We start from the raw sequence: 26,758 nt of genomic DNA, 5'->3' as shown, positions 1-26,758 counted from the left end.
TCTGTCCAAACATTATATGCTATTTGTTACATCTACAACGTTCCAATTTAACATACATGTCCATACGTTTACAACTAGCAGCTATAGCTGCATATCTCCAAAATAGACAACATCTATCTCTTTTTAGAGTACCGGTCATTAAAGCGTTTATGGACGGACTAAAAAAAAAAAGAGTTATTCCCACAAGACGTCTCAACATTGTTCTCACCAGACTAATGGGTCCACCCTTTGAATCATTGCACAGGTGAGAACTGCAATTTCTCACATGGAAAGTTGCGTTCCTAGTGGCAATTACATCACTCAGAAGAGTGAGTGAACGTTAGGCATTTACTATAGAAGAACCTTTCTTACAAATACATCAAAACAAAGTAGTTCTACAGACGAATCCTAAATTCCTTCCTGAAATCATTTCTGCTTTTCATATCAATCAATCTGTTGAGTTGCCTGTATTCTTCCCTGAACCAGATTCAGTACTAGAACGTGCACTACACATATTAGATGTGAAAAGAGCATTGCTTTATTACATTGAAAGGACAAAAACTTTCCATAACACAAATCAGATTGTTGTCGCTTTTGTTCCGCCACACAAAGGCAATCCTATATCAAAATCAGCTATTGCAAGGTGGATAGTCAAGTGCATTCAAATATGCTATGCAAAGGCTAAACCAACATTACCAGTTCCCCCTAGAGCACACTCTACACACAAACTGGGGGTTTCTATGGAATTCCTAGGAAATATACCCATAGATGACATATGCAAAGCTGCAACATGGTCTACACCTCACACATTCACAAAACACTATTCTGTGGATGTATTGGCAGGACAGCAAGCTAGAATAGGCCAAGCAGTTTTACGTACACTATTTCAGACCACTGCAACAGCTACAGGTTAGCCACTGCTTTGGCAGATAACTGCTATGCAGTCTATGTAAAAGCATATGATCTACAGCTCATATGCCTTAAACTGAAAGTGCTACTTACCCAGTATGCATCTGTTCTTGGCATATAGATCTGCAGATTCATATGCGCCCTCCCGCCTCCCCGGGTACCTATACCTGTTGCAGTAACATCTTATTTATACACTTGCATTTCATGGACATCTCCTTCTACCTACTATTACTAACTCCATTATCACCCTCTGTGGAAAAACAATCCAACAATGGAGTCGATGCCCATGCTCACTATCACCAAGAGAAGGAGTTACCTACCTCGTGACTGGAACGACTTCTTCGAAGAAAAACAAAGTGCAAACATCCGGACCTAACACTAGATGACGATCTATGCAAAAGCTTATAACTCTAAAGCTCTATATGCCAAGAACAGATGCATACTGGGTAAGTAGCATTTTCCTACCCTGGCCTATATTATGGTACCTACACACATTTGTGTGTGGTGCAGCACCCCATTTTCTTCCTAAAGTTGGGACAGGGTCTGATTGAGATATTTATTTCCGTATTTTACCTAACAGAGGAAGAAGTGAGATCGGTCGATAATTCCCCAGCTCTGAAGAATCTAGATGAGGTTTCTTCAACAATGGTCGAACTATGACATGTTTCTTGGTTTTGGGGATGATCCCTTGTGTGAGAGAAAGCGAAAGAAGTGCAGCTGTTGTATTCATTGTAGCTTTACCTCCCTGCAATAGGAAATTGGGCGGAACCGGGTCTTTGCGAGAGCCGGACTTAATGTTCTGTAGGATCGAGGTCATGGTTTCCTTACTTAGCCCTGTAAAATGATCTAAACTTGGCCCTGTTTCTGTTCCCAAGCCCACACCGGTACTTTATTGACCAGCAGTGTTGTTTGGGTCGGTGTTCCCTTGTAAGGAATTGTATATCTTTTCCACCTTATTTTGAAGAAGCTCGTAACTTCTCTCTTTAGAGGAAGGTTGATGTATCGTCTCCTGATCAGTGGAAGTTAGAGAGCGCACCACTTTAAATAGTTCCCTTGAGGAATTGTGGGCTGAATTGATTTTGTCCTCTAAATACTTAGCTTGGGCTTGATCATCTCATTGTGGCATTGTCTAATGGGCAGTTTATATTGACTCTTGATAGTTGGGTCATAGTTTTACCTCCATTGTCTTTTGATTTTTTTACAAGTTTTTTTCATCAAGATTAGGTTTGCGCTAAACCAAGCTGCCTTTTTCCTGGCTGGGTGAGTTCTTGGCCTGACTTTCTGAGAGCACTGTTCTGCTGCTTAGTTGAACCAGTCGCCCTATATCTTATCTGTGTCCTCTGGGTTATCTTCAGGATCTGGCATGGGCTTCCAGGGTGCTGACCATGCCAGCTGGTATAGTTCTTGGCCATTTACTACCAGCCGTGAAGGGTTTACTGCATGTGGGTGGTGAGTGGGGGTTGTCTAGGGTGAATGGTATGAAATGGTGATCTGACCTTGAAACTGGCAAAGGAGTCCCTACTCTTACATTGGGTTCATTGGAGAAGATTGCATCTAGTAAATGCCCTTTTTCATGTGTGCCAGAATTTACCAGTTGTCTAAGTTGCATGGCTTCCATATCTTGAGTATATCTATTTGAGGAGGTGTTATCAAGTTCATCTAAATGTACATTAAAATCTCCAAGTAAGTTTGTAGATACTTTACTGGCTACAATTGTTGCTACCATTTCAGGAAAATCCTCTAGGAAGGTGTTACAGGAACCAGGGGGTCTATAAAGGAGTGTGACAGAGAAGGTGCAATTGGGGGATAGATTAATACTGAATTGTGTTGTATCACGATTGGTGATGGTCAGGGTTGTTGTCATACAACAATAATCGTTTTTGTATATGACTGGCACCACCCCTCCTATCTTTTCCACCCTATCTTGTCTTCTGATTGAATATCTTGGAGGGAGTGCTTGAACTAGGTCAGGTGTGGAGCACGCTTTCAGCCAGGTCTCTGTAACAAATAGTATGTCCAGCTCCTCATTCTCAACAAGTAGCCTAGTTTCTGTCATTTTTTTGTTTGAATATGTTTATTGCATTTTATCATCGTACAGTATTACACAAATGCATTCATATCGGGCAAACGGCGCTATTACACATGACAGGTAGTCCCAGGATCCTCGGATCATCACCTCCCTGCGGAGGTATAGCAGCAAAGGGGCAATTGATCAGATGTACAGGTAAACAGCATGACAGTGTCATATAGCTCCAGCATATGCATAATACATAAACGTTCAGTGGTGACAGTGCCTAGCGTCGATGCTAAGGATCTCTGTATAGTGGCTGCATTGCCCAGTCTCATTCCATACAGGTCTCAATGTATACCATGACCGGAGAAACAGGTCAGTTGTTCGCACCGCTAAGATACTGTACATTCAAAATTGCATAAACCAATAAAAACCCATAAACCATAAAGAACAATTCTAGACATATAGAAAAACAGAAACCTGGCGGTACCTAACTGTGGTCCTGTGTGTACGTGTGGAGCTTGTGATACCGAATGGAGCGCAACCAGTGGTGACATGTCAGCGGGAACTTGGTGATCTTGGTAGTCGTCTAATGTTCACTGGGGCATGCGGGAAATGCCGAGACGAAACAAGGGGGGGGGGCGGGGCGGTCAGGGAGGGAGGCGGCATAGGTGGGGGGGGGGGGGGGGGATAGGAGAGTAATTCTGGCAGGGGCACCGGGGAGCATGAGGAATGAGCTCACGTAATCCCCTCCTGCAAACACACTTGGTGATAGGACGTCAGGATACCATCCCACTCTAGCGCAATAGGATACATCCGGAGCCCCGCTGTCTCCTCTCGGTGCAATGCCACACTCTCAGCCCTCGCCCAATTATCCAACGAGCGCCGCCACTGCACCGTTTGGGGGGGTACATGATGCTTCCAACGTCTAGTAATAAGGCGCTTTGCCGTAATCAGCCCCAGATCCCAGATTCTCGCTTGCACCTTTGTTTGTTTCGTTCTTCTAAATAACCCCAACAGGCAAGCCTCCCACGTATTTGGCAAGGTGCCCCCTGTCGCCTTCGCCAAGGCGGAAGACACTGCCGTCCAGTAGGGCAGCAGCAAAGCGCAGGACCAGAGAACATGCAAAAACTGAGCGTCCACAAGGCCACATTTAGGGCAGGCTGTCGCGGTGAGTCCAAAGTACCGATTAATTTTGTCCGGGGACAGATATGCTCGGTGGATCACGTAGTACTGTATGATCTTAAAGCGTGCAGTGCGCGGCACATGCCGTGATCCAGCCAGCACTCTCGCCCACTCTTTATCAGTCCAGTCCCGTCCTCTATCTGTCACCCATTTGTCCCGTAGACGTTGAGGAGAGAATTGTGTATGTGTGTGCAACGCTTGAGCAATCCAATGTACAAGATGAGAGCCGTGGCCCATCACGTGTAAGTATTGGATAAGCAGATGGATCGGTGGTTCCTCCGCCAGTGCTCCCCAAGCCCTCGACAAAGTATGCAATAGTTTCGCGTGAGTCAGAAATTGCCCTGCCGGTAACCCCGTGCTTTCTGCAAGTGCCTCGAAGGAAAGCAGTGCACCCTCCTCAAAGAGGTCGCCTAAGCTTTCTAAATCGACCGCTCCCCAGCTGTCCAGTAGAGGAGCCGTGAGTATCCCGGATCCCCAGGGTGTACCCAGTAAGGGCAAATTGGGTGCGTACGGCTTTACCGCTGCAGTGAGTTTCAGACCCCTGACGAAGCACTTCCGCGCCACCTCAAGGTGGAGCTGATTCTGAACATGAGACCTAGCCAAGGGATGGAACAGCGCATGAATCTGGGAGACCGACATAATAGTCTCCGTAGTGGCGGTGTCACTCAGATTACGCCCGCTCAGCCAGTAAGCCACCCACTGTAGTTGCGCAGCCAGATAATACAGCTCGTGGTTCGGGACCGACAGCCCACCACTCTCGGTTGCTGCATAAAGAGTCCTCAACGCCACTCTAGGACGGCCTTTGTTCCAAATCAGTCGTCTTTGCAGAGTGTCCAGCTCGCGAAATGTGCGAGCCGGGACAAAGACTGGTAGGTTCGCATAGTAATACAGTAGCCGAGGCAATACGATCGCCTTCGCCAGAGCTATACGGCTGGGCACATTCAGCGGAAGAGTGTTCCAGAAGGAAACTTGCGCAGTGAGCGAGGAAATCGCCCTCGTGAGGTTGCCATCCAGCTGGTCCGCTGGCTCGCGGTAAATCCGAATCCCCAGATATCGGAATACTGTGGGGTACCATAGGAGCCACTCACCCATTACCATGACATCACACTCAGGGGCGTCCGCCGCAAAAGAGTACACTCCCGACTTTGCCCAATTAACGCGCAGCCCCGACATTTCGCTAAAAGTTCTGAATATGTCTGTTAGTGCGCGCGGGAAGCAGGACAGGTCCCTGACATAGAGTAGCAGGTCATCAGCATAGAGAGATACCGAGTGCATCCCATCCATCAGCCGGATCCCCCAAGTCTCGCCAGAGGCTCGTAGCAGCGTCGCCAGTGGTTCCATCACGAGCGCGAATATCAGCGGGGAGAGAGGACACCCTTGTCTCGTGCCCCTACGGACACGAATCGGGTCCGAGAAGAGCCTGTTCATCCTAACCCGCACCATAGGAGCAGAGTAAAGGAGTTCCACCATTCGAAGGTAAGCCGCACCCAGTCCAAGCTTCTCCAGCACTAGTGCTAGGTAGGGCCATTCCACCGAATCGAATGCCTTTTCAAGATCGAGAATCACACACCCCGAACGTGGCCACTGGGACACAGCCTGACTCTGCACTCGAAAGAGTCGTCTAATATTGTAAGACGTACTGCGGGTAGGAACAAATCCGTTCTGGTCCGTGTGTACTAGTGTAGGGACCAAGGGTGCTAATCTCTGGGCCAGCGCAGATGCTAGGATCTTATAATCTGTGTTTAGGAGGGCCAGCGGCCGGTAAGATCCCATGTTCAACGCATCTTTGTCAGGTTTCAATAGGGAGATCACATTGGCCTCGTTCAGGGAGGGAGGAAGTGCTGCTTCTCGTATCGCCGCCGCATACACCCGCAGCAATTCAGGAATGAGAATGGTGGAGTATGCCTTATAAAACTCCGCCGGCAGGCCATCGGGCCCGGGGGACTTGCCATTCGAAAGAGAGTATATGACAGACCGGAGTTCCTCTGCAGTGAACGGCGCTCCCAGTTCCTCACACTGCGCATTAGTGGCCGTCGGCAGTGGGAGGTCCGACAAGTACTCAGTGATCTCTGTTGCAGTCACTCGCAAGCGAGAGCAGTACAAGGCCCTGTAGTGATCTGAAAACGCTTCATGGATAGCCCTCTGAGTGGAGACCACATCTCCCTGCGTCGTGCGGATTGACATCACGGGCAGCGTTTGGGTGTCCCTTCTGATTAGCCAAGTCAGAAGTTTGCCAACTTTATCTCCAGCATGATGCATGCGCGCCGAATGGGCTGCATAGTTCAAGTTTTTCAGCCTATCGAGCAGTACCGCGTGCCTGTCGCGCGCATCCAGCAAGGCCGAGTCGTCTCCCTCCACCGCCTCCCGTTCGCCCAACAGTAGTTCCGTCTCTATTTGTGTCAGTTCTCTGTCTACCTGTCGTCGTATTCCTGCCTGCGCTCCCAGACAGTGGCCCCTCATCACCACCTTGAATGCATCCCATTCAACTTGCGGGGTAGTCGCGGTATCAGTGTTGTCCTCAAAATACTGTAAGATACGGCTCGATAGCAGTTCCCGAAAGGGAGCATCCAACAGTACGTCAGGCTGGAGTCGCCACGTGGGTATCGGCGGGTGTGGGCGCTCCCAGGCAAAGTCAAGCGTGTGTGGATTGTGGTCTGAATGAGTGCGACCCAAATATTGAGTGTCCGTGACTAACGGTAAGAGATCGCTGGTCAGCATGAACCTGTCGAGTCTGACATGGAGTGCGTGGGTGCCGGAATAGTACGAGTAAGTCCGTGTCGTGGGATTGCGGCAGCGCCAAGCATCAGCGAGATCCCATTGCGCTGCCCAGTCAGCAAATGCGCGCGATGTGCCATGCATCGTCGCATTCGCCAAAGGAGGGGTGGATCTATCCAACCCTACGTCCAGGACACAATTATAGTCGCCTCCCAGTAAGAGCGGCACTCCCGGCCACGCTGCAAGCGCTGACGACAGGCGTGTGAGAAAACGGCCCTGGTCGATGTTAGGAGCGTATATAGACGCCAGGACTATGTGTTGGCCGTCTAGGTTGCCCTGCAGTAGTACATATCTACCTTCCTCATCTATGTGGCTATGCGTCATAGCAAAGGGGACCCCAGGGCGAATCCATATGAGAGCCCCGCGCGCGTAAGCAGAGTAACCTGTAGCATATATTTGCCCTCTCCAGCGGCGGCGCAGGGTATGTGTCTCTGGTCCTGTCAGGTGCGTCTCTTGTAATAGCGCTATCTGTACCTGATGCCGCTTGAGATACGAGTACACCTGATAGCGACGCGAGGGGGTGTGCAAACCGCGTACATTCCAAGTACAAAATGTAACCACAGCCATTAGAACATTTCTTCTCCACCACCCCGGATCCCCACCCACCCGTCTCACAGCAAATTGCGACCCACCCGTTTAAACCATCACATGACATCAAATACATTGCCCACCAATCTGCCCCAAGTCTCCTACACACATTAAGGGGAGGGGAAAATTGTACCGATCCTGTAACTATGAAACAGTGAATAATAATGCCAAAAGGGCAACTGCAAAACATGCCGTCGTCCAAACGCTCTAGTGAGCACTAACTGTTCGTACTTTCTAAAAGAATGTAGGGGGGTTTTACTAAGCACGTGAAATAAATGCACTCAGATTACATGCAACAAGGACATGGGTTCTCCCCCCATGCCACAGGCGTCTCATTTCGTAGCGCCCAATGACAGCGGAGGCGCACAGATCCTAGCGCTGTCAAGGCGGCAACAGGCCCACAGATTCTGCAGCTAGTTCATCTGCAAGGACTTACCATCAGGGGGCAGTGCGCCCATTCCCCCCTCAAGACCCACCAACAACAGGGCAGTCTCGGTTCGCTGAGCCAGCAGTTCGCTCAACGCTCAAGCATCCGAGTTCTGGTCGCACCCCAGTGTCCCTCGAGGTGGCACAGCAGTCTCCCCGTGCATCAGTATTGCGGAGGCACAGAAGGCGCGGGTAAATGTAGTTCCCTTTACACCAATCGTCAGTGAGCTCACAGTATTGTCAGTTGAGTAAACCTGCAGTCTGCGGCGTGACATCTGGAAGTTCAACAGACACCTGCGAATCCGGTAGGCCATATATATAGTCATCATCAGTCCCCGTGGCGCCAGGACTGGCACCAATGGCCGGGGCATCTTGCTGCGACCCGCTGATCTCTGCCACTCTGCGGATCGCCTCCTGTTGCTCCTCCTGGCGGTGTTCCGGAGTAGGACAAATGTTCACCTCTTGGCGCACCGAGATAGCCTAGTTTCTGTCATGTGTGCTGGTAGAGATCAACTATTAATAAGTCCCATTTTCCACAGGGCCTTCTTTACTGGCCTACCACTGGTACATTTATGTCAGTATTCCCTGTGCTTACCCTGATCTGGCAGTAAGGACAGACGATCTCCTTGCCAATTAGGTTAACTGACGAGAATACATTAGCACACTGGGGAGCAACTGTGTGCCTCCAAAGTAATAGCTCTTTAGCATTGTATTTAATGTGCCGTTGGGCTTCTGGCGTCATATGGACTAGGTTCCTGACCTTTGGCGTGTCCGGATGCGGATGGGTGCAGACTGGCTTGCCTTTGGCACGCCAGCGGCGCGCCCACTGTGCGCCCGCGCTGCAAGCGCCATAAGTAGGCATTACAGGAAAACAACTAGAACTCTGACCTGTACCCTCTATCTACACGAGAGCAAATCCTCTCTATGGTGTTCCCTCTCCTGCCCCTCCTGGCCAGCCGTTCAGCAGCTGTTTCAGCCTATTTCAACCTTTACCCTTCATTATGCCTCAGTGGGACTTTAATCTAGTGATCACTTTTCTGATCTGCACTCATTTTGAACCATAGCACAACTGTCCTCTTAGGCTTCTTGCCATCCAGACGGCCTTCCATCATGACCATAACATCTGCCCGGAGGGTCAGTGAGCTTCAGGCTTTGTCATCTAAGCCTCCTTATGTAAACATCTTCCCAGACAAGCTGGTTCTTTGCACTAGAGTTTACATCCTGACAAAAGTCTGTCACTCTCTTTTATGTAGGCCAGTCCATCACCCTGCCTACCTTTTACACTCTGCCACATCCATCTGAGGAGGAGGAGCGACTCCACCAACTGGACACAAAAAGATTGTTGTAGTTCTTTTTTGACCGCACAAAAGAGTTCCGGGTGGGAGACCAATTATTCTACAGGTATGTCTGAGCAAAGAAAGGGACGGCCATGCAGAATCTGACCATCTCCTGATGAATCGTGATCTGCATTAAGATCTGCTAAGCACTGGCCAAGAAGTAACTACCTGAGGACTTGCGTGCTCATTCCACCAGAGCTAATGCTGCGACCACTGTGGTAGCATGCAGTGTTCCGGTCCTGAACGTCTGCAAGGCAGCAATGTGGGCTTCTCTACACATGCATTATTTGCCAGGACAGTTAGGTCCGTCGGGACAGGCACTTTGCTTGTTAAGTCCTACAGGACTTTTTAGTGTGAAACCATTTTGCAGACCCACTTCCGGGAGTATTGCTTGGGCATCTATTCTGAGGTAAGGAATCTGCGGCTAGAAATCTCTATCAGAACAACAAGTCACTTACCTTCGGTAAGGCCTTATTTGGTAGAGACTCTGTCTAGCCACGGATTCATTACCTGCCAGCCCATCCTCCTTGCTCTGCGAACAGATTTCTAGGGTCAGGGTTTTCCCTCGTTCAGGGCCCTGGTTTTCCAAACCAGTGATCAGTGTTCCTCGTGGCACCGCACTCCTGGCATGAAAAGTTTTCTGGATACAGTCTTACGCCTAGGGATAATACTAAGGTAAGTGATCTGCGGCTAGATAGAGTCTCTACCAGTTAAGGCCTTACTGAAGGTAAGTTGCTTATTTGTCTGCTTGTGTCTTGGAAATTCCGCATCAGCTTCTGAGAGAGGCAGGCCCAGCAGGCAAACCGCCTGTGCGACTTCAGTGATCACATGCTGTTGTCCCCCCCCAATTCAAAGGAAATGCCGAAAGGGTAATTCCATCTATACCTGACCCCATCCTCACATAGCTTTTTAGTGACAACTTTAAAGTCGGTACAGCGCTGAAGGGTAACCTGCACGACATCCTGGAAGGTGTTGTCCTGGAAGCGGATGGTTCCTAAGGTCCTTGCTATTTGTAGAACTTCCTTCTTTCCTGAATAGTAGTGGAATTTTACCAGAAAACCACTATGAATCTATTGTTGGGACTGTCAGGGTTTGTTGCGGTCCGCCCTATGCAGCCTGTCGATGCGAACCTCTTGGTGATAGCCATCAAGTAGGTAGGATATCATGCCTACAACAAGGGCATTCGGTTCAACATCCAAGACCTCCTCGCTGAGGCCCTGAAGCCTCAAGTTCTCTCGTATCAAACTGTTCTCCAAGTCCTCTAGTTTGTGCCACCTTCAGTTGTGCTTTCAATGTGCCACTTGTTGTCCTCATGAACAAGTTATTTGCTTCCAGACCATCAAATCTAAATTCTGCCTCCATTATCCTTTTGCCCACTGAGTCGATGTCCGAAAGGAGGTCCTGTAATTTCGCCCCAAGGCTGAAGCAGAGATTTTCCAGCCAGCTGTCAAAATCATGGCGGAGTCCTTCATGTAATTCTGTTTCGATAGTATGAAGACTTTCTAGTAGGTCTGCTTTCATCAAGGACATGGCGACTTGGTCCCTGGCAGAGTGGGGCATGACGGAATCCCTACACCAGTCAGGTGACGTAGAGACTGACCCAAGTACGATAAGAAGCTTCCACAAGTTGATTTCTTTTTGTGGGGGCATAGGGAGGTCGGTTGTCCGTACGGCAAACTTTAAAAATCCTAAAGCGGCAGTCCCCTAGCGAAGTGTACTAGACTCATCTGAGTGCACTAGCTCTCGGAGCATTGCGCAGGCTTCCTCAGCTACAATCAGAGCAGGAAAGTCGACAACCAGGCAGGTCAGAGGTGGGGAGGAGCAGGGCAGGCCCCCCCGCACAGACCCTGACCCTCACTCTCCCTTGTGGGCAGAAGAACAGTGCATCTCCGGCCCCAGCTCACGGCTACCTCCAACTCTCACGTGCAAGCCACATAACAAAGCCTACCATGTTTTTTGTCCCTGGTTGGTTGAGTGTCTTTAATAGCGCAGTGTATGTCAGAATTGTTGGATGCACGAGGTTCACCATGGTGCTTTGCTTGGTTGCAGCAATTATTTGTCCCCTACATTAGAATGTCCAAGGATTTAGCTGTCACAAAACAGGCAATATGTCCAGACGTGTGACTCATGGGAAACTGGAAACCTTTGCTAAGAGTTTCCAATGCACACCCCTCCATCAGTTGTACAGGAACTGCTGTGCTGACTAGAGGTCCAATTCAGAGCTTCTGCTTGCCAGCTCTATGGCAGTCACTTCATTCATTTGTACATCATTATTGCTTGGAACGTTAAGCCCAAGCTGAGCCTATATCAGGTTTATTTGGTCTGCAACAAGTTTTATTTTATTTAGTAAGTAATATTTTTTGGGGAGATTCAAGGGTCCATATTACTGTTTCAACGTTCTACGATTAATTTTTTTTTTTTTAAGAATGTTTTTAGAAGCAGTTACCCACCTGACAATAACAATCTTCAATTGATACCCTGCTTCCTTCATTAATATCTTCTTTTATCACCACTTGAAGAACTTTTAATGTTCCCAGTCACCCCTTAGTGGGAATATTTTTGCAATGGAGGGTTACATATTGTAGAGCCATTTCTGCCCTCGGCTCTGTTACCTCTGTGACAGTAAATAGCACCGCTGGCCACTAATGCGTTTTGTGGTTTTCACCAAGTACCTGCTTTGACAGTCAAAAGGTTTGCAGGGTTTCGATGTAGGGTTATGTGACTTACAGCATCATCCGGAAGCATTATAACTGTCTGGAAGATGCCACTCTATACTAACCTTGCTGTAAATTACTTGAATTAATGGTCTCACTGCATTTTTTTCCAGAACTCTTGCCATTTACTTACAGCCTCAAAAAATAGTAAATCTGCAATCTGACATTTCGGCTTGGCCAGTATTGTTCTTTTAGTATTTTTGGTTTTAAAAGTAATCTTAGTCAATGCTTAGCTTTGTCAAATGAAGCAGTTCATTTATTGCAAGCTGTAATGTTGAAACCTCACTTTATGATATGACTAACACATAGTGCAAGGACCTTGCTTGCGACGTAATGGAGAAGTGAAAGCTGTAGCACGTTATATATCACACGGGCTCCGTCCTCATCTGGTCGCAGCTACTCAGACAAATGTGAATCTATTCTCCCTTATCCCCCACACCGTTTGATATGTTGCCAAAGCAACCTCCAAGGTGTGATAAGGCTGCAAGATCACAAGCTTCACATTACACAGCTGCAGAAAAGAAAGAGTGTACATGTAACGAGGGTCCTCAGCAACCGGCATCCAAACACTTTTCACATAACAATAACAATGAACTAGGCATAAGCTGATAAGAACATTGTTTGACCTGACTGTGCTCTGGGCACGGCGATTGAAAAATATCACAGTTAGGGTCTAAACTAAGCGATTGGCTTAGGTTAGACAACCCTAAGCTATGTGTTATATGTTAGGCAACTATAAAATAGGTAGAGGAGCAATGACTAAAAAAATAACCATGTGCCTTCTGAATAGTCTTAACTGTACCAATGTATTCCTGATGTGAGCCAAAACGTTAGTGTCCACCCAAAGGGGGTTGTAACAAATTATTGGGTAAAACCTGCTGTAATTGTACCCTCCTTTTCATTTAACCAGTGAAAGCCTCAATAAAGGGTATTCGTTCTTGAACACAGACAAAACAAGTTTGAATAACTGCCCCAAACACTGATTCCTCAACCTATGCCATACTCCAAGCAGGAATACTCAGCAGGAAGTGGGAATATCAAACCTGGAAAATCCTGACCCCATTGTATCACGAATTCTGGGAGTGGTGTTACTTTATCATTTTAATAGGGGGTCTTGCCTCTTGGTGGTGCACTGGTAGGGCTTGATGTATATTAACCCTGAATTGTTAGTGACAGAGATGGATCCTGATGGGTTATTTCCTTCTCTGAGTGTATTGTAGTTCTCTTGAGCCGGGCCTGGGTGCTTGTTGCATCTAATGAAGAGTCCTTACACTGGTTTCCTAGTTGCTCATAGCCAACTTCTGTGTTCACTCTTCAACTTCGTAATGGATTGTACACTTTTTCTGGGAGAGGCCCTTATTGGTGGTAATTGAGACCCCTCCAGTTTCTGTATGAAGTATAAAACACAAGTAGAATTCAGGGCTCATATTCCACCACCATAATGTGCCTACTATGGGCTTGATTACAAGTTGCACTGTACTGGTGGGGTGCAAACTCCACACCTAGAAACACTATACCAGTACCATGCAATTTCAAGTTAATCCTCGTGGAATGGGGAATAACCACGCAGACACATTTTTTCGGGGTGAAGTTATGCATGAAACTCCCAGTTCCATGTATACAAACTCTCCGTTTTAGCACCTGCTGTTAGCATGTGATGAATGTGAATGCAAGGGTGGAGAGGTTGTCAGTTGCTACCGGCTTGCAGGTGGGATTGTTCTATGCTTCCCACATTCTGTAGGAGGAAGATGAGCTGGGGTTAAAGCCAGGCTGCTGCTGATTTTACCGGGCCAATTTTCCAGGCAGTAAAATCATGCCTGGTGTTCCTGCACCGTGAAAATCCAGTGACTCCAGACTAGTTGTAATCTGGTAGAGCAGTATTCCACTTTTGTAATCAGGCCCTGTGGAGGAAATTTAGCAGTTTGATTCTGCTCTCTATTATTTATTTATTTATTTATGTTTAGTGTTTTATAGAGCGCAAACTTGACCCGTTAGGCACCAAGTCTTAGTTCTGCACTGAAAATGTTCACTCTGAACTTCTTCAAAGTTTTTCCTCAGAATCTCTTCTAGAGGTGGAAGATGAGTATGGAGTTTTCTCCACGGACTGTAGTTCTTTCATAAGCTTATTGTCCTCGGCATTTCACCTATCGGAGAGGCAAGATCACTGCATCTTCCCATTTCAGCGTTCCTTCCACAAGGGTAATTGGACCCGCAACTTCCTCAACCTGTCAAAAACAGACCTTTACTTCCAAATGGTGAAAACTGGAAGCAGAGTTGTCCTCGGGTACACAATTGACTACATCAACCCTGGAAATGTCCTTCCTGCACATCAATCTGGCTTTCACGTAGGATATGGTGTAAGGAAATGTATCTTATGTATGGTCATCCCCAGTTTATTTTTTTACTAATACCACTAGTTTTTCGACTCTTGAGAGTGCACTGAGGCCTGCCAGCCAGACCTCAGTGCCAGTACCCTGGCCCCATAACCTGTATGTTATAATGGCAATACCCAATTAGCATAGGCTAACTTATCTGTAAGTCTCTAGTACCTGGTACTCAAGGCATGTTAGTTATAGAGTCACCTCAGGGATTGCGACACTGGGTTTGCCACCCTGGGTGTGACACAGGTATAACTAGTCTCTCAGTCCACCACTATAGACTGTAAAGGTAGTTTTAAACTGTTAGCCAGACTCTACCATTTAAAGCAATGGCAAAGCCAGACCTCCCTCTGCAATATGTGTAAGTCACCCCCAAGGCAGGCCCATAGAGCCCGAGGCAGATTGCAGCATATTCCGTGTGCATTGCATGTAGTTTGCATGTTCTGGCAGTTAAAACGCAAAACTGTCGTTTTTACTGTGGAAAGACTTGCTCACCCCATTGGCGAGTACAGGGTTACGCCCTACCCCCTCACTTGTGCTAACTCCTGAATGATGTGATCACCAAAGTTGTCACTCCAATGTATCAAATACCTTGCTAAATTTAGCCTGGATGGATTTCCAAGTCAAAATTAATATAACATGTTTTTACAAAGTTGCCACTTTTTTGCTTTCAATCACCTGTACCCTCTACAGTTGTACAAGGAGCTTGTCCCCGAGACCGCATTATGCCATCCTGGGGAGATGTGCTAATAACTACCAGGAAAGGAGACACTAGGGGCCTTCAGTGGAGAGAGGTGTTACCTCCCCCCTGCAGGAAGCCCCACAACGCGAGCCCCATCAAGTGAGCTTCAAAGAAGAAGCTGCATTTGAAGGGGGAAAGGGTAACACTTAGGAGAGAGGCTGCCCCATTGTCTAGGTAGACAGACTGGAACTAGGGACAGGGAAGGGGAAACTAGTTGTCAGACCGATTTTTACCAGGTCGTGTAGCCCCCTTGGTAGCCACACCTCTGTAGTGGGCTAGGAAGCTCTGGATGCAGAGAGAGGGGTTCCGCAATTTTGGGAGTGGGCTGAATGGTGCATCCTGGAATAGCCAGATGACACACTTCCCTGCAAGTTGTCATCAGAATGGAGGAGACCTAGTAGCCAATTGGCTATTGACTCTGCCTATACCAAGTGCACTTCCTGAGCATAAATGGGGCACCCTTGGCACCCAGATCTCGACTGTACAGGAGACTACCCCGCTGATCTGTGGAACGGGCAAAGAGAGCTGCTCCAGCATGGACTGCACCTGCTTAACCTAATGGCTAGCAAAGAAGAGAGACTGTGCCTGCTGTCTCCTGCTATTGAGAAGTCATATCCGGAGCCCAGCTGAAGCAAAGAGACTCCAAGCCTCAGTGGGCTGACCTCCTGTCCGCAGTACACAGGGCTACAACAGCTGAAAAGTCTGCTGGAGCAAGTTGGGAGCCCAGAATAGTCAGACCACCACCGACCGCTGCTTTGCAGCACTAGGGACCTGGACCTGACACTCAAAGTTGCACCAGAGTTTGCTGAGCCTGAGAAAGTCAACTGCAGTGCAGCTTGCAACTTTGATGGACGTCAATCCTGTGACCAGGATCACCTCATCATCTTCGTGGACCGAAGAGTATCCGCAGGAAGACCCTTGGCAACGTCATCACATCCACAGCATCCTTGAGTATTTTCAACATCCTTCATCCCTTGCATCAGAACCACTTGCCCATAAGAATTCATTACAAAGGAGATAAGTGCCTGGAACTGTGTGGAGCCTGCTTCTTATGCGCAGGTAACTATTTTTGGGGACCTTGCCGGTCCCCCTGACTGGCTCCCTACTGGAGTTGGTCACCTAATGTGACTCTAAGTGACCGCATTACAACTAGCCCAACTTTTGGTTAAGAAGTTTCTAAGTTTCAAACTCGTTAAATTTGCCAATGCTTGTACGAGGTTGAGTGAAATGACTTCATTTACTATCCCTTGTAAATTCTGTATCTCCGGAACCCTCTGGTGTATCTTTTTAGTTGTGGTTTGTAAAAATACATAAAAATACAATCTATTTTTAAAAAGTGGTGTTGGATTTCTTGAGTGTCTTGACGATTTCTTCTTCAACTGTTTCCATTGTTTTGGTGCTGTTTAAATGCATGACACTTATTCATTTGAGTAAGCCGGCTCAGAACCACAGCTACACAGTGTTGAGCTGCAGGTTTAACAAATGAAACTCACTGGTCCTCAAACTGCAGCTTCTGTCAGTTTAGTGGGAGACTAAAACGATCCAAGGGTGAGAGTAACCTTATATTTTGTGGGATTTAGATGGTCTGTGAGTATTCTTTTCACTAGGAATTTGAGGAGGGGCAGACCATTTGCCTCAACACAGGGGTTTTGGGTTCAAGTTTACATCTTGATGTTTTTGATTTAAGAAAGAAATTGGTACTGCAGTGTTAGATGGTCGAACATGCTTGTGTTTAATTTAACTCTTCTCTCATCTACACTAGGGAAATGAAGAAGAAGCAGAGACCAAACGAAGGTGAAGAGTTAGACCCATCAGAGGAAAAGACAAAAGAAGTTGGTTCTCATCATGCTGGGGGGCATCAACAAAGTGTGAAAGACCTCCCAGCTCAGCCACCTGTGAAGCGGGGCCAAAAGGTAACAAGGGCTGTTGGACAACATATTTCCCCCCTAACTTTAAAAATCTGCTTCTTTTATAAGATTTGTGATGCAATGGGTTGGCTCACGAATTCTTATTAAGTATTTGTTCGGTTTTGTCAAATCTGATTCTTTTCTCTTAAAACCTGTTCTCGCATTGCTCTTTCCCAGAACTTAATTAAGGTACCATCACTTTTAGTTCATATTCATGAGGCACAAGGTTATGTTCTGAATTGAATTAAGATCTTATTGTGCTATCTTTCCTAGATGGGTCTAAGAAAAATGAATTAAATGACACATGCTAATATACAGATTGCTTCAAAAGTTATTTACAATTGTTAGGGTTCTAGAACTTTTGTTTTGGTTACATCTCATTAAGAGATGCAATTGGTCTTTGATAAAACAAGACCAGATCATTGTTCAAGTCAGTGAAACAGAAAGCCCAGTGACCTGTGGATGGGTAGCCTCTATCTTGAGATGTTTCATAGATTTTCAAAACCAAGATAGTTCTAGAGCTACAGGACTTGGCAGAAAGTGTGTGTGTGTTTTGTGTTCACACAATCCACTGCCTTCATTTTTGGAAGCAAACTGTATTGTGAAATGAAAATGTGGCATTCTGTTTGTGTATACTTCAGACCACCTTTAAATTAAATTATTGTTTTTCAGAGTAAAATGAAAAAAATGAAAGAAAAATACAAGGATCAGGATGAGGAAGATAGAGAACTTATAATGAAACTTTTGGGAGTAAGTATTTTGGGCTGCATTGCCAGTTCTCTTTTGATCATATTTGAATGGACTGTTCATCTTTCTTTATATGTACTTGTATGTCTGTTACACAGTCTGCAGGTCCAGTCAAAGAGGAAAAAGTAAAGAAAGGAAAGAAAGGCAAAACCAAGGAGGTACCTGGAAAGAAACAGACCCCAAAAGTACAAAATAAATTACCAGCAAATGAACATCTGACAAAAGAGGATCCAAATGCAGTCCAAGTCATAACGAAGGAAGTTGAAGATCTAGCCGTGGAGGATCAGCAGGAGGACAAGGTATGTCGTGTATGCTTAGAGTTTCTGACTCCTCTGTTAATAGTCATCAGAATGCTCCGCTGACTGTATGAAGAGTTTATATAGTTCCACTCTTGCCAGCAATGTAGCAAATAACTGTAAAAGAAAGCACATCTGCACCTAGTCCATGCACTGAAGTAAGTTACAAAATTTGAATGTTAGGAAATTTGTGCAAACTCATGTGAAAGGCAGTTCAGGTGAAGGTTCCATGACCCAGTGAAAGCCTTTCAAGCAGTCTGATGGAGACAAATAGTATATTGCTTCATGTACAGTCATGATTTATTCAAAAACAAAGTTGGTTTTACTTATAGTAAGACCAATGCTAGATGAGTGGAACCCCATACTCTTAAAGGCCTTTCTTAGGGAGGGGAAGGGTCATTGTAACAATTCCATTTTTGTACACATTTTGTTGTTCCACAAACAGTCATGATGCTAAATGTTAGAGATTGGGTTTCTGGTTGGCAGAGGTATGCAACCTGTCCAAGCAGGAACTAGTCAGGCTAAGTCAGAAACACACTTTAAATTAACCTGTGCTCATCCTCTGGTAGCTTGGCACAGAGCAGTGAGACTTAACTCAAGAAACAATGTGTAAAGTACTGTTTGAAGTGCATCACTTCAAACAGTAACACAGTGAAAAGACCACAAAAAGACTCCACACTAGTTTAGCTTATATTTTTATGAGTAAAACAAGACCAAAACGTAATATATCTAATAAGTAGCAGTCAAGAGACTCCTTTTTAAAGAATACACCGTTTTGTAGTTCTTAGAAACAAATAGCTCCAACCAGGTCACGCTTGACCAGGTCAAATCCAAATGTTGAGGCTGACCGCGATGGATACAGGGACTAGCTGTGGCCGGCGGAACAGTACCTTGGATGTGTCAATATCGAGGGAGATGTGAGGAGCAAGGGAGGCAATGCGTCATCGTAAATCTCTCAGATGTGGCCGATGTGCCAGTTCTGAGCTGCGCACCGTTGAGGATACGTCGAGAGTCAAGATGCGTCGATCACCGGGGCGATGTTCATCGTCAACGAACCGCTGGGCTGAAGATGATGCAAGCATCATGAAGTGATGCATTGGTGCAGAGCCGTGCAAAGTCGGAGGTGCGTCGGAAACTGGAGAGGACGTGCCACGCGGTCAGTGATGCGGTGTCTGGGGTTCATGCAGTAGCGGCAATGCATCGGCATCAAGGATAATGGGCCATTTCCAATAAGCGCAACGTAATCATTGCGTGGATGTATACATAGGCAGCAATTTAAACTCACTTCCAAGAGGCCCAAGACTGGATTGGCACCACTTGGCAGAGCAGGACCTGCAGCAGACAGAGTGCAAGTGCAGTTTGCAGGTTGAAGAGAGAAGTCTTTGATAATCCTTTGATTTCAGAAAACAGGAGGCAAGCCAACAATCGCTTGGAGATACTTAGGATCCGTGATGTAGAGATGCAGGTCCATTCCTTCTCTCTCCCAGGCAAGGGGGCAGCAGGCCAACATAACTAAGCAGTTCAGAAAAGTGGCAGTTCCTCCAGCAGCACATCAGTCCGTCTTCCTGGTAGAATGTCCTCAGTTCCAGAAATGTTCTAAGTTGGAGGTGTCAGAGGGCCAGTACTTATACCCAGTTGGGCCTTTGAAGTGGAGAGACTTCAAAGACATACCTTTAAAGTGCACCAGTCCAGTTATTTCCTACCCTGGCTCCAGACTCACTGCAGGGGGGTATCCAGCCCTTGTGTGGGGACTGAGCAGTCCTTTCAGGTGTAAGTGTCAGCTCCTCCCTTCCATCCTGCCCAGGATGCCCCAATCAGGATGTGGATGGCCCATCAGTCACACATAAGTTCCTTTTGTGTGTGGCTGTCTAGAGGGAATGCATACAACCTGCTGTCACTCACCCCAAACATGTATTAAGAGACCAGCAGAAGGTACCAAATGGTTACATTAAGAAAATGCCAACTTTCTAAAAGTGGCATTTTCAGAATTGCAATTTAAAATCCAACTTGACCATAATTTGGGTTTTTAAATTGTTATTTCAGAGATACTAAATTTGGGTGTTCTATCTCTTCCCAACTGGAAATTATACATATAAAATGTAATAAGGCAATCCAAAGGTTATCCTATGGGAGAGATAGACCTTGCAGTAGTGAACAACTAATTCAAGAGTATTTCACTACCAGAACATGTAAAACCCAAATGTACACATTCTACTTTTTAAATACACTGCACCTTGCCCATGAGCTGTCCAGGGTCCACCTTAGGGTGGCTTATATGTAATAAAAAGGAAGGTTTGGGCCTGGCAAGAAGGTTAAGTTGGCAGGTCGACATGGCAGTTTAAAACTGCACACACTGGCTCTGCAGTGGCAGGCCCGAGACATGTTTAAATGGCTACTCAAGTGAGTGGCACAATCAGTGCTGCAGGCCCATTAGTAGCATTTCATTTACAGGCCCTGGGCACATGTAGTACACTTTACTTGGGACGTATAGGTAAAATAAATATTAATTGTGGATAAGGCTATGTTACTATGTTTGAAGTAGAGAGCACATCACATTAGCACTGGTTAGCAGGGGTAAAGTGCCCAGATTCCTAAAGCCAGCAAAAACAATAAAACAAGAGGTCTGAAGGCAAAATCTCCGAGGAAATCACGCCAAGGATGCCAGGTCTAACACTAAATCATGATCTTGTTTTTGGGTATGATTGCAGTCATAATAAATATAAGATAAAGAAAGGGGGCCTAACCTAATTGATCTAGAAGTGGCATTAATGAGTAAGAATTTATTGTTGAAGCTTAAGTAGGTAAATAGTTTCAGCAGCATTCTGGTAAAAGAGGTATTACATCAAAATTATTGAGCTTAAAATATCATGGCTACAAAAATGTGGGCAATAATGTTCGAGGTAAGTATATTGTTTTTTCAGTATGTTACAATAATATAAAGATGTAAAATATTGTTTGCTATAAGATTGTAATTTTTATAACGTTGTAGGGAATTCTAGTGTGCCTTAATTTCTTTAGTAAGTGTGAAATTTAGTTTTAATCATGTATTAACTTTAACGTAATGTTACTTTTTGTGGGGATGTTGGGTTTATTGGGGTATTGGATGGATAATGTTTAATAGTATTTATTAATGTTAATTGATCAATATGCTCATTATGTAATTTTTCAAAATTGTATTTTTACGTGTATATTTTTAATTTATTTTATTTTTAGGTTGTGGGTTTATTGGGGTGGAGTGGGCAGTATGTTAATTGATATTAATTAACTAGTTTGAACATTTTTAAATTGGTATTATGTAATTATAGATTTAATTATTTTTATGTTATCTAAATATTTTTTTGTTTAGGTTGTGAGGTTTATTGGGGTATGGGATGGGTTGTATTTTAATTAAAATATACATTCATTGATATTAATTTATGATTATATAATTTTATTTGGCAATTATTTACATGTTAAACTATTTTTAAGTTATATGATTTTTTTTGTCTTGTGTTGTGGTGTTTATTAGGGGCATGGGGCTAGTATTTTAATAAATAAAATAAAATTTGATTGTTAGACAAATTATATTCTTTTTTACATTGGAAAATATTTGTTATTGTTTTTATTATTTTTTCATTTGCACTGTAGTGTATTGTGGTAAATCAGTATTGAATTGAAATATTAATAATGTTTCTGAAATATTTCTTGTAAAGTATTCATTTAGGATTGTTTTTATTGATTTTGAAAGTTTTAGAGTATCAGTAGCCGAGTGCTCACTGTAAGCTTAGTGTTTCATATCATATCAGATCCAGGAATTTAAAAAAATATTCTAACTGAAAAAGGAGCACAGTCTCCCTCTTTCCCACCTCCTTGTTTATTCTCCTCAACCTGGGTTTTCACAGAGTCTCTTCAGGTATGCTTATGGGCAGTATTTTGCCTTTCGCGATAACTTGACAACCCTCAATGATTCATCTCCGGTCTTGCCACACTATTGCGACCCAGCAGTATCCACCTTCCATGTTTTGTCACCTTAGTGGGTGGGGCTAGTTATCATCTACTTCCTAGCCCTCCCAAATTTTTCCAAAATTTTTGGAGCACCCTCTGCCTTCATATACCAGTTTTTCTATTGCGCAGCACATATTCATTTCCATCACCCAGTCCTGAACTCAATGTTGGTCTTCCCTTCCCCATTTTCATATAACTTCACTTTTGGTTACCAGTAGTCTCAAGTTCACCGGTAGCTTCTCATATGGTGTAATCTCCATACCCCTCTATACTCCCAGCAGTACCGGGGGTTCCTGTCCTTCTATTTGTGTCCCACTGCGGCTTACAATCTGTTTCTTAACTCGTCCAGAATCGCACTAGCACTAGGCAGTCCCAAAAGTATTCATTTTTGTTTTGTATGACTACCTTACAAATTATAAGCATTTCTGGTACTATTGCACTTTCCACAGTGTTTGCTTGGACAGTATTTAGACTAGATCACTCCGATCCCCCACAATATATGCACTACCTCATGTTTGTTGGGACTGAATTTCCCTAGTGTTTGTTGGATTGGAGATAGAGTAGTACATCTGACACCCCTAAATATATGCATTTTCCTCAATATCTGTTGGACTGGAGTTAGACTAGTACATTTGACCCCACTAAGTATTTACATTTTCCCACATTTTACTTAGACTGGAGTAGGAATAGTAATTCCAACCCCACTGCCCCTCAATATATGCTGCTTTCCAATTGTTTGTTCGACTTGAGTCAGAACAGTAAATCTGACCCACTTAAATATATGCATTTTCCACAATGTTAATAATCACATTTGTAATAATCCACATTTGTAAAGCGCGAACAATCACCCGTAAGGGTCTCTAGGCGCTGGGGGCCGTTGGGAAGATTGAGCAAGCTATTGCCCAGAGTCATATGGTGCTGGGCTAATCTGCCACCGGCGTCGGGGATCGAACCGTGATCCACAGATTCCAGCGTCAGTCGACCTGGCCGAGGAGCCACACCTCTCCCTATGTTATTATGTTAGTATTACTAAAGTTGGAATACTAAATCTGGGTCCTGAAATATACGCACTTTCACCAGTATTTCTTGGACTAAAATTAGAAAATGAAATTGGACCGCCTCGCCCCAAAATATATGCACTTTTGTCAGTGTTACTTGAACTGAGTTTAGAATTGTAAATCTGACGCCCTTTAATATATGCACTTCCCCACTGTTGTCTTAGAATATTAAATCTGACCCTCCAAAAATATCTGCATTTTCCCATATGTTTGTTGGGCTGAAGTTAAAACAGTAAAGCTGCCCCTCACAAAGTATATGCACATTCCACATTGTTTGTTGGACTGGAGTTGGAATATTTAATCTGACCACCCCTAAATATATGCACTTTCCTCATACTTTTTTTTATTTTGATTATTTAATTTACTTGGTACACAAAAGGGTGGTAGCTAGCAAACATTATACATGGGTATCTCCCTTTTTGAATTGATATTGAATTGATATTGGGCCATACGCTAGGGTGTCTAGCTTCAGAAATGGACTCTCACTAATACATTATGCCCTAACTGAAGTTGTTGCACGCCAGGTCCAATCGATTTCTCTATTATTTGCAGTCTGGTACCAACATTAGAGCTTTACCCATTATAAATACTGCCCTACAGGATGTATATTGCAAAGAACAAAACAAGAAGCTCGTCATTTCTGACATAAGCCAATTTCAGCTCTTTGAACTGGCTTGTGAAATGCGGTCTGGAGAGGAATGTCAAATCTGATAGAAACATCTAGCTGCATATTCCTTACCTTTGAACTTTCAGGCATTAGGCTGGATCCGCTAGATTTTTCTTAGCAGTACCCTTGTGTGCCGGTATGTGGCGTCAGTCAACTCTGGGTGACATAATCGGCGTCATGTTCATCAGTGTTGTGACGTACGCGTCGTCAATATAACCGCAACTCTGGGGGGTGGGGGGGTCAGTTGTTTTCTTTTTGCACCAGCCAGCGCAAATCTGACGAAGAGAGCTCACCCCCTTCTCATTCTTTGACTGACTTTTTTTTACTCCATTTGGTGTGTAGGATGTCTAGTAAGCGACCACAACACTAAGTCATCCTCCGATTGCCGGACCATGGCACTGAAGGCTTTGAGGGAGCTGTCCCTAAAGCTGATTGCGGTCTGCCATCCAGCCCTACAGATGTCACCTCAACTATCGCGATCTGGTCTAGGTCGAGAGGAAGGTCCGAGTACCACTCCGGTGAATAGAAGTCCACTTCGCGAAGTCAGGTTAAAGGCACCACAAAAAAACATAGGAAGTCGAAGCGTGCTTTGACTTCGCCCTGCGACAAGGCGGAGGACCTTGTGCATTCGAGGCCCCTCGCCGTGAAGCGGGTTCCTGGGTCGGATCCAAGCATCCCTGCCTTTTCGGGACCAGGAGCAACGCCCAACCCACTTAAGGAGTTTTATGACGCCATGTGTGGCATATTTGGGTGACATGATGCTGCTGCCATGCCTTCGGCCCGCAGGCTCAGATGACGGAGGAGTCCCTGTGGGTTCCGCTCCTTCGGCACCACAGCCTCCAACTAGACCCGTTCTTTGGTCCAGACCGGCGTCGGTCGCACCACCACAGTGACCTTCCCCGGCGATGCGTCCACCACCGAGGTCCTCAGTGTTGCCGGTACCCACCAGTGGCTCCTCCCCAATCCTCATTCCCGACGACACTGACTGGTCGGGTATCCTCCAACGCCGGCCGAGACCAGTACCAATGGAGCCATATGGCTCCATGCCCTTTACTCTGCTCTATTCTGAAGGGTTAAATGGATGAGGAGGTTTGGGAGGGGGAACAGGATCCCTTAGACAGTCCGCAACCACAAGACATGGACTGGTATGAGGAACTGGGTGATGCCAGTGGTCTGGACACCTCCCCAGATTCTGGCTTGCTGTGTCCATCTAACCTGGCTACGGAGGAGGGGGCATCATTTGCTATGGTGGTGCGTAGGGCTGCGGTGGTCTTGGACCTGCAGTTCCCATGATGGCAGTCAAGACTAACATCTTGACAGAGGTCCTGCAGCCTGGTGTCTTCAGCTCAGAACCCATGCTGCTATTCAATGAGGCCTTAACGGACATCCTTCTGGGAACTTGGTCCAAGCCCAGCACAGCATCTCCTGTGAATAGGGCGATTGCCCGCCACCATCGCCCTGCACTGGGTGACCCAGTTTTCCTCACCGCCCACCCCACCAAACTTGGTGGTTCAATCTTCCACTTCCCATGGCACGTTCCCTTCCACACCTCCGGACAGGGAATCCAAGAGACTGGAAAGCTTTGTAAAGAAAAATATTTCTTCCGCCATTCTAGAACTGCGGTCGGTGAACACTGCATGCCTTTTGGGCCGTTACTCCCATTAGATATGGGACACAATTGTACTGTTGCTGCCCAGGTTCTCGAGGAGGACTGGATCCTACTCTCCCAAGCCATTTCAGATGGGAGAGAACCAGCAATGTTTGCCATCCGATGTGGCTTGGACACGACAGACTCACTAGGCAGACCGATTTCCATGATGGTGTCCCTACGTCGCCAATCCTTGCTTAGGACATCTGTTTTTTCGGGGTATATCTAAGCTAACCTCATGGACATGCCCTTTGATGGCTTCTGTCTCTTCGGAGACAAAGTGATTGACGCCCTTGAGCGTTTAACGGACTTGCGGACTACGGTCAAGTCCTTGGGCCTCACCACAACATCCTGGCCTGTATCTGCTTTTTGATCCTTTTGTGGTTGTGGAAGGGGCTACCAACCGCGCCAACCCTACTCTGGCCAGAGGGCTCCACAAGTTCAGCAGCCTCTGCGGGCCATGGACGCGGTTCACCCGACCCCTTGGGTTGGGAGGCCAGAAGTCGAGCCAAGCCACGATCCCCTCCTTCACCGCGAAACCTTCCTATTCCGATCCCCTTGGATCATTAACAACCTGTTAGTAGTAGAATACACCATCATCTCCACCACTGGCGAAAAATCACCTCGGACAGAAGGTAATGCAACTAGTCCAAAATGGCTACTTCCTCCCCTTCGAGACTACCACTCCATCTATGCCTCCAGTGTATGATCGGCTGACGGAGGATCTCCTTGCTCTACTAGCAAGGACGCCAAAACTCTCTTGGCCAAGGGAGCTATAGAGAGGGTTCCCGGGCCAGAAATAGGCTGCGGTTGTTATTCCCACTATTTTCTGGTTCCCAAGAAGGACGGAGGCCTTCATCATATCCTCGACCTCAGAGCCCTCAGCTACTTCCTCAAAAAGGAGAAGTTCAAGATGCTCACCCTGTCTGCCCTGGACCCGGGAGACTGTATGGTAGCGCTAGAGTTGCAGAATGCTTATTTCCATATCCCATCCTGCCTGCTCATCATCACTACCTGTGGTTTACGATGGGCCAAGCGCACTTTCAGTTTGCAGTGCTCCCCTTCGGCCTCACCAGTGCCGCTCAGGTGTTCACAAAGGTGATGAGGGTGGGCGCAGCCCATCTGCGGAGATCAGAGGTTCCAGTCTTCCCCTATCTCGACGACTGGTTGTTGAAGACGGGCTTGTCCGAAGCAGCCATCTCCCACCTCCAGACTATGGTGAACCTCCTTTCTTCGCAGGGGTTTGCTATCAATGTGCCGAAGTCACATCTGACTTCCTCTCAAATGCTCCCTTTTATTGTGGCAGTTCTGGACGAATGTGTGTCGTTATCCCGCAGTCTTTTTCCCCGCAGGGAATCACAATGTGGTTATTACAATGACCGCGTTATGATTCCGCATACCATTACC

The 26,758-nt window shown here is 46.0% G+C and overlaps 1 protein-coding gene across 1 annotated transcript in view; it reads left to right on the top strand.

Moving 5' to 3' along the window:
* NEMF (nuclear export mediator factor) overlaps window positions 1–26,758 on the top strand; it is a 546,593-nt gene that overhangs the window by 478,872 nt on the left and 40,963 nt on the right. Inside the window, exons 26-28 of the mRNA XM_078659711.1 lie at window positions 16,807–16,957; window positions 17,624–17,701; window positions 17,797–17,997. Of these exons, the coding sequence (XP_078515837.1) occupies window positions 16,807–16,957; window positions 17,624–17,701; window positions 17,797–17,997 (430 nt within the window). The remainder of the gene's footprint in view (window positions 1–16,806; window positions 16,958–17,623; window positions 17,702–17,796; window positions 17,998–26,758) is intronic.

This window comes from Lissotriton helveticus, chromosome 9, assembly GCF_964261635.1.
Source record: "Lissotriton helveticus chromosome 9, aLisHel1.1, whole genome shotgun sequence".
NCBI classification, from domain to species: domain Eukaryota; kingdom Metazoa; phylum Chordata; class Amphibia; order Caudata; family Salamandridae; genus Lissotriton; species Lissotriton helveticus.
The sequence above is the reverse complement of the archived record's forward strand: the minus strand, read 5'-3'. Positions and strand labels throughout refer to the sequence as shown.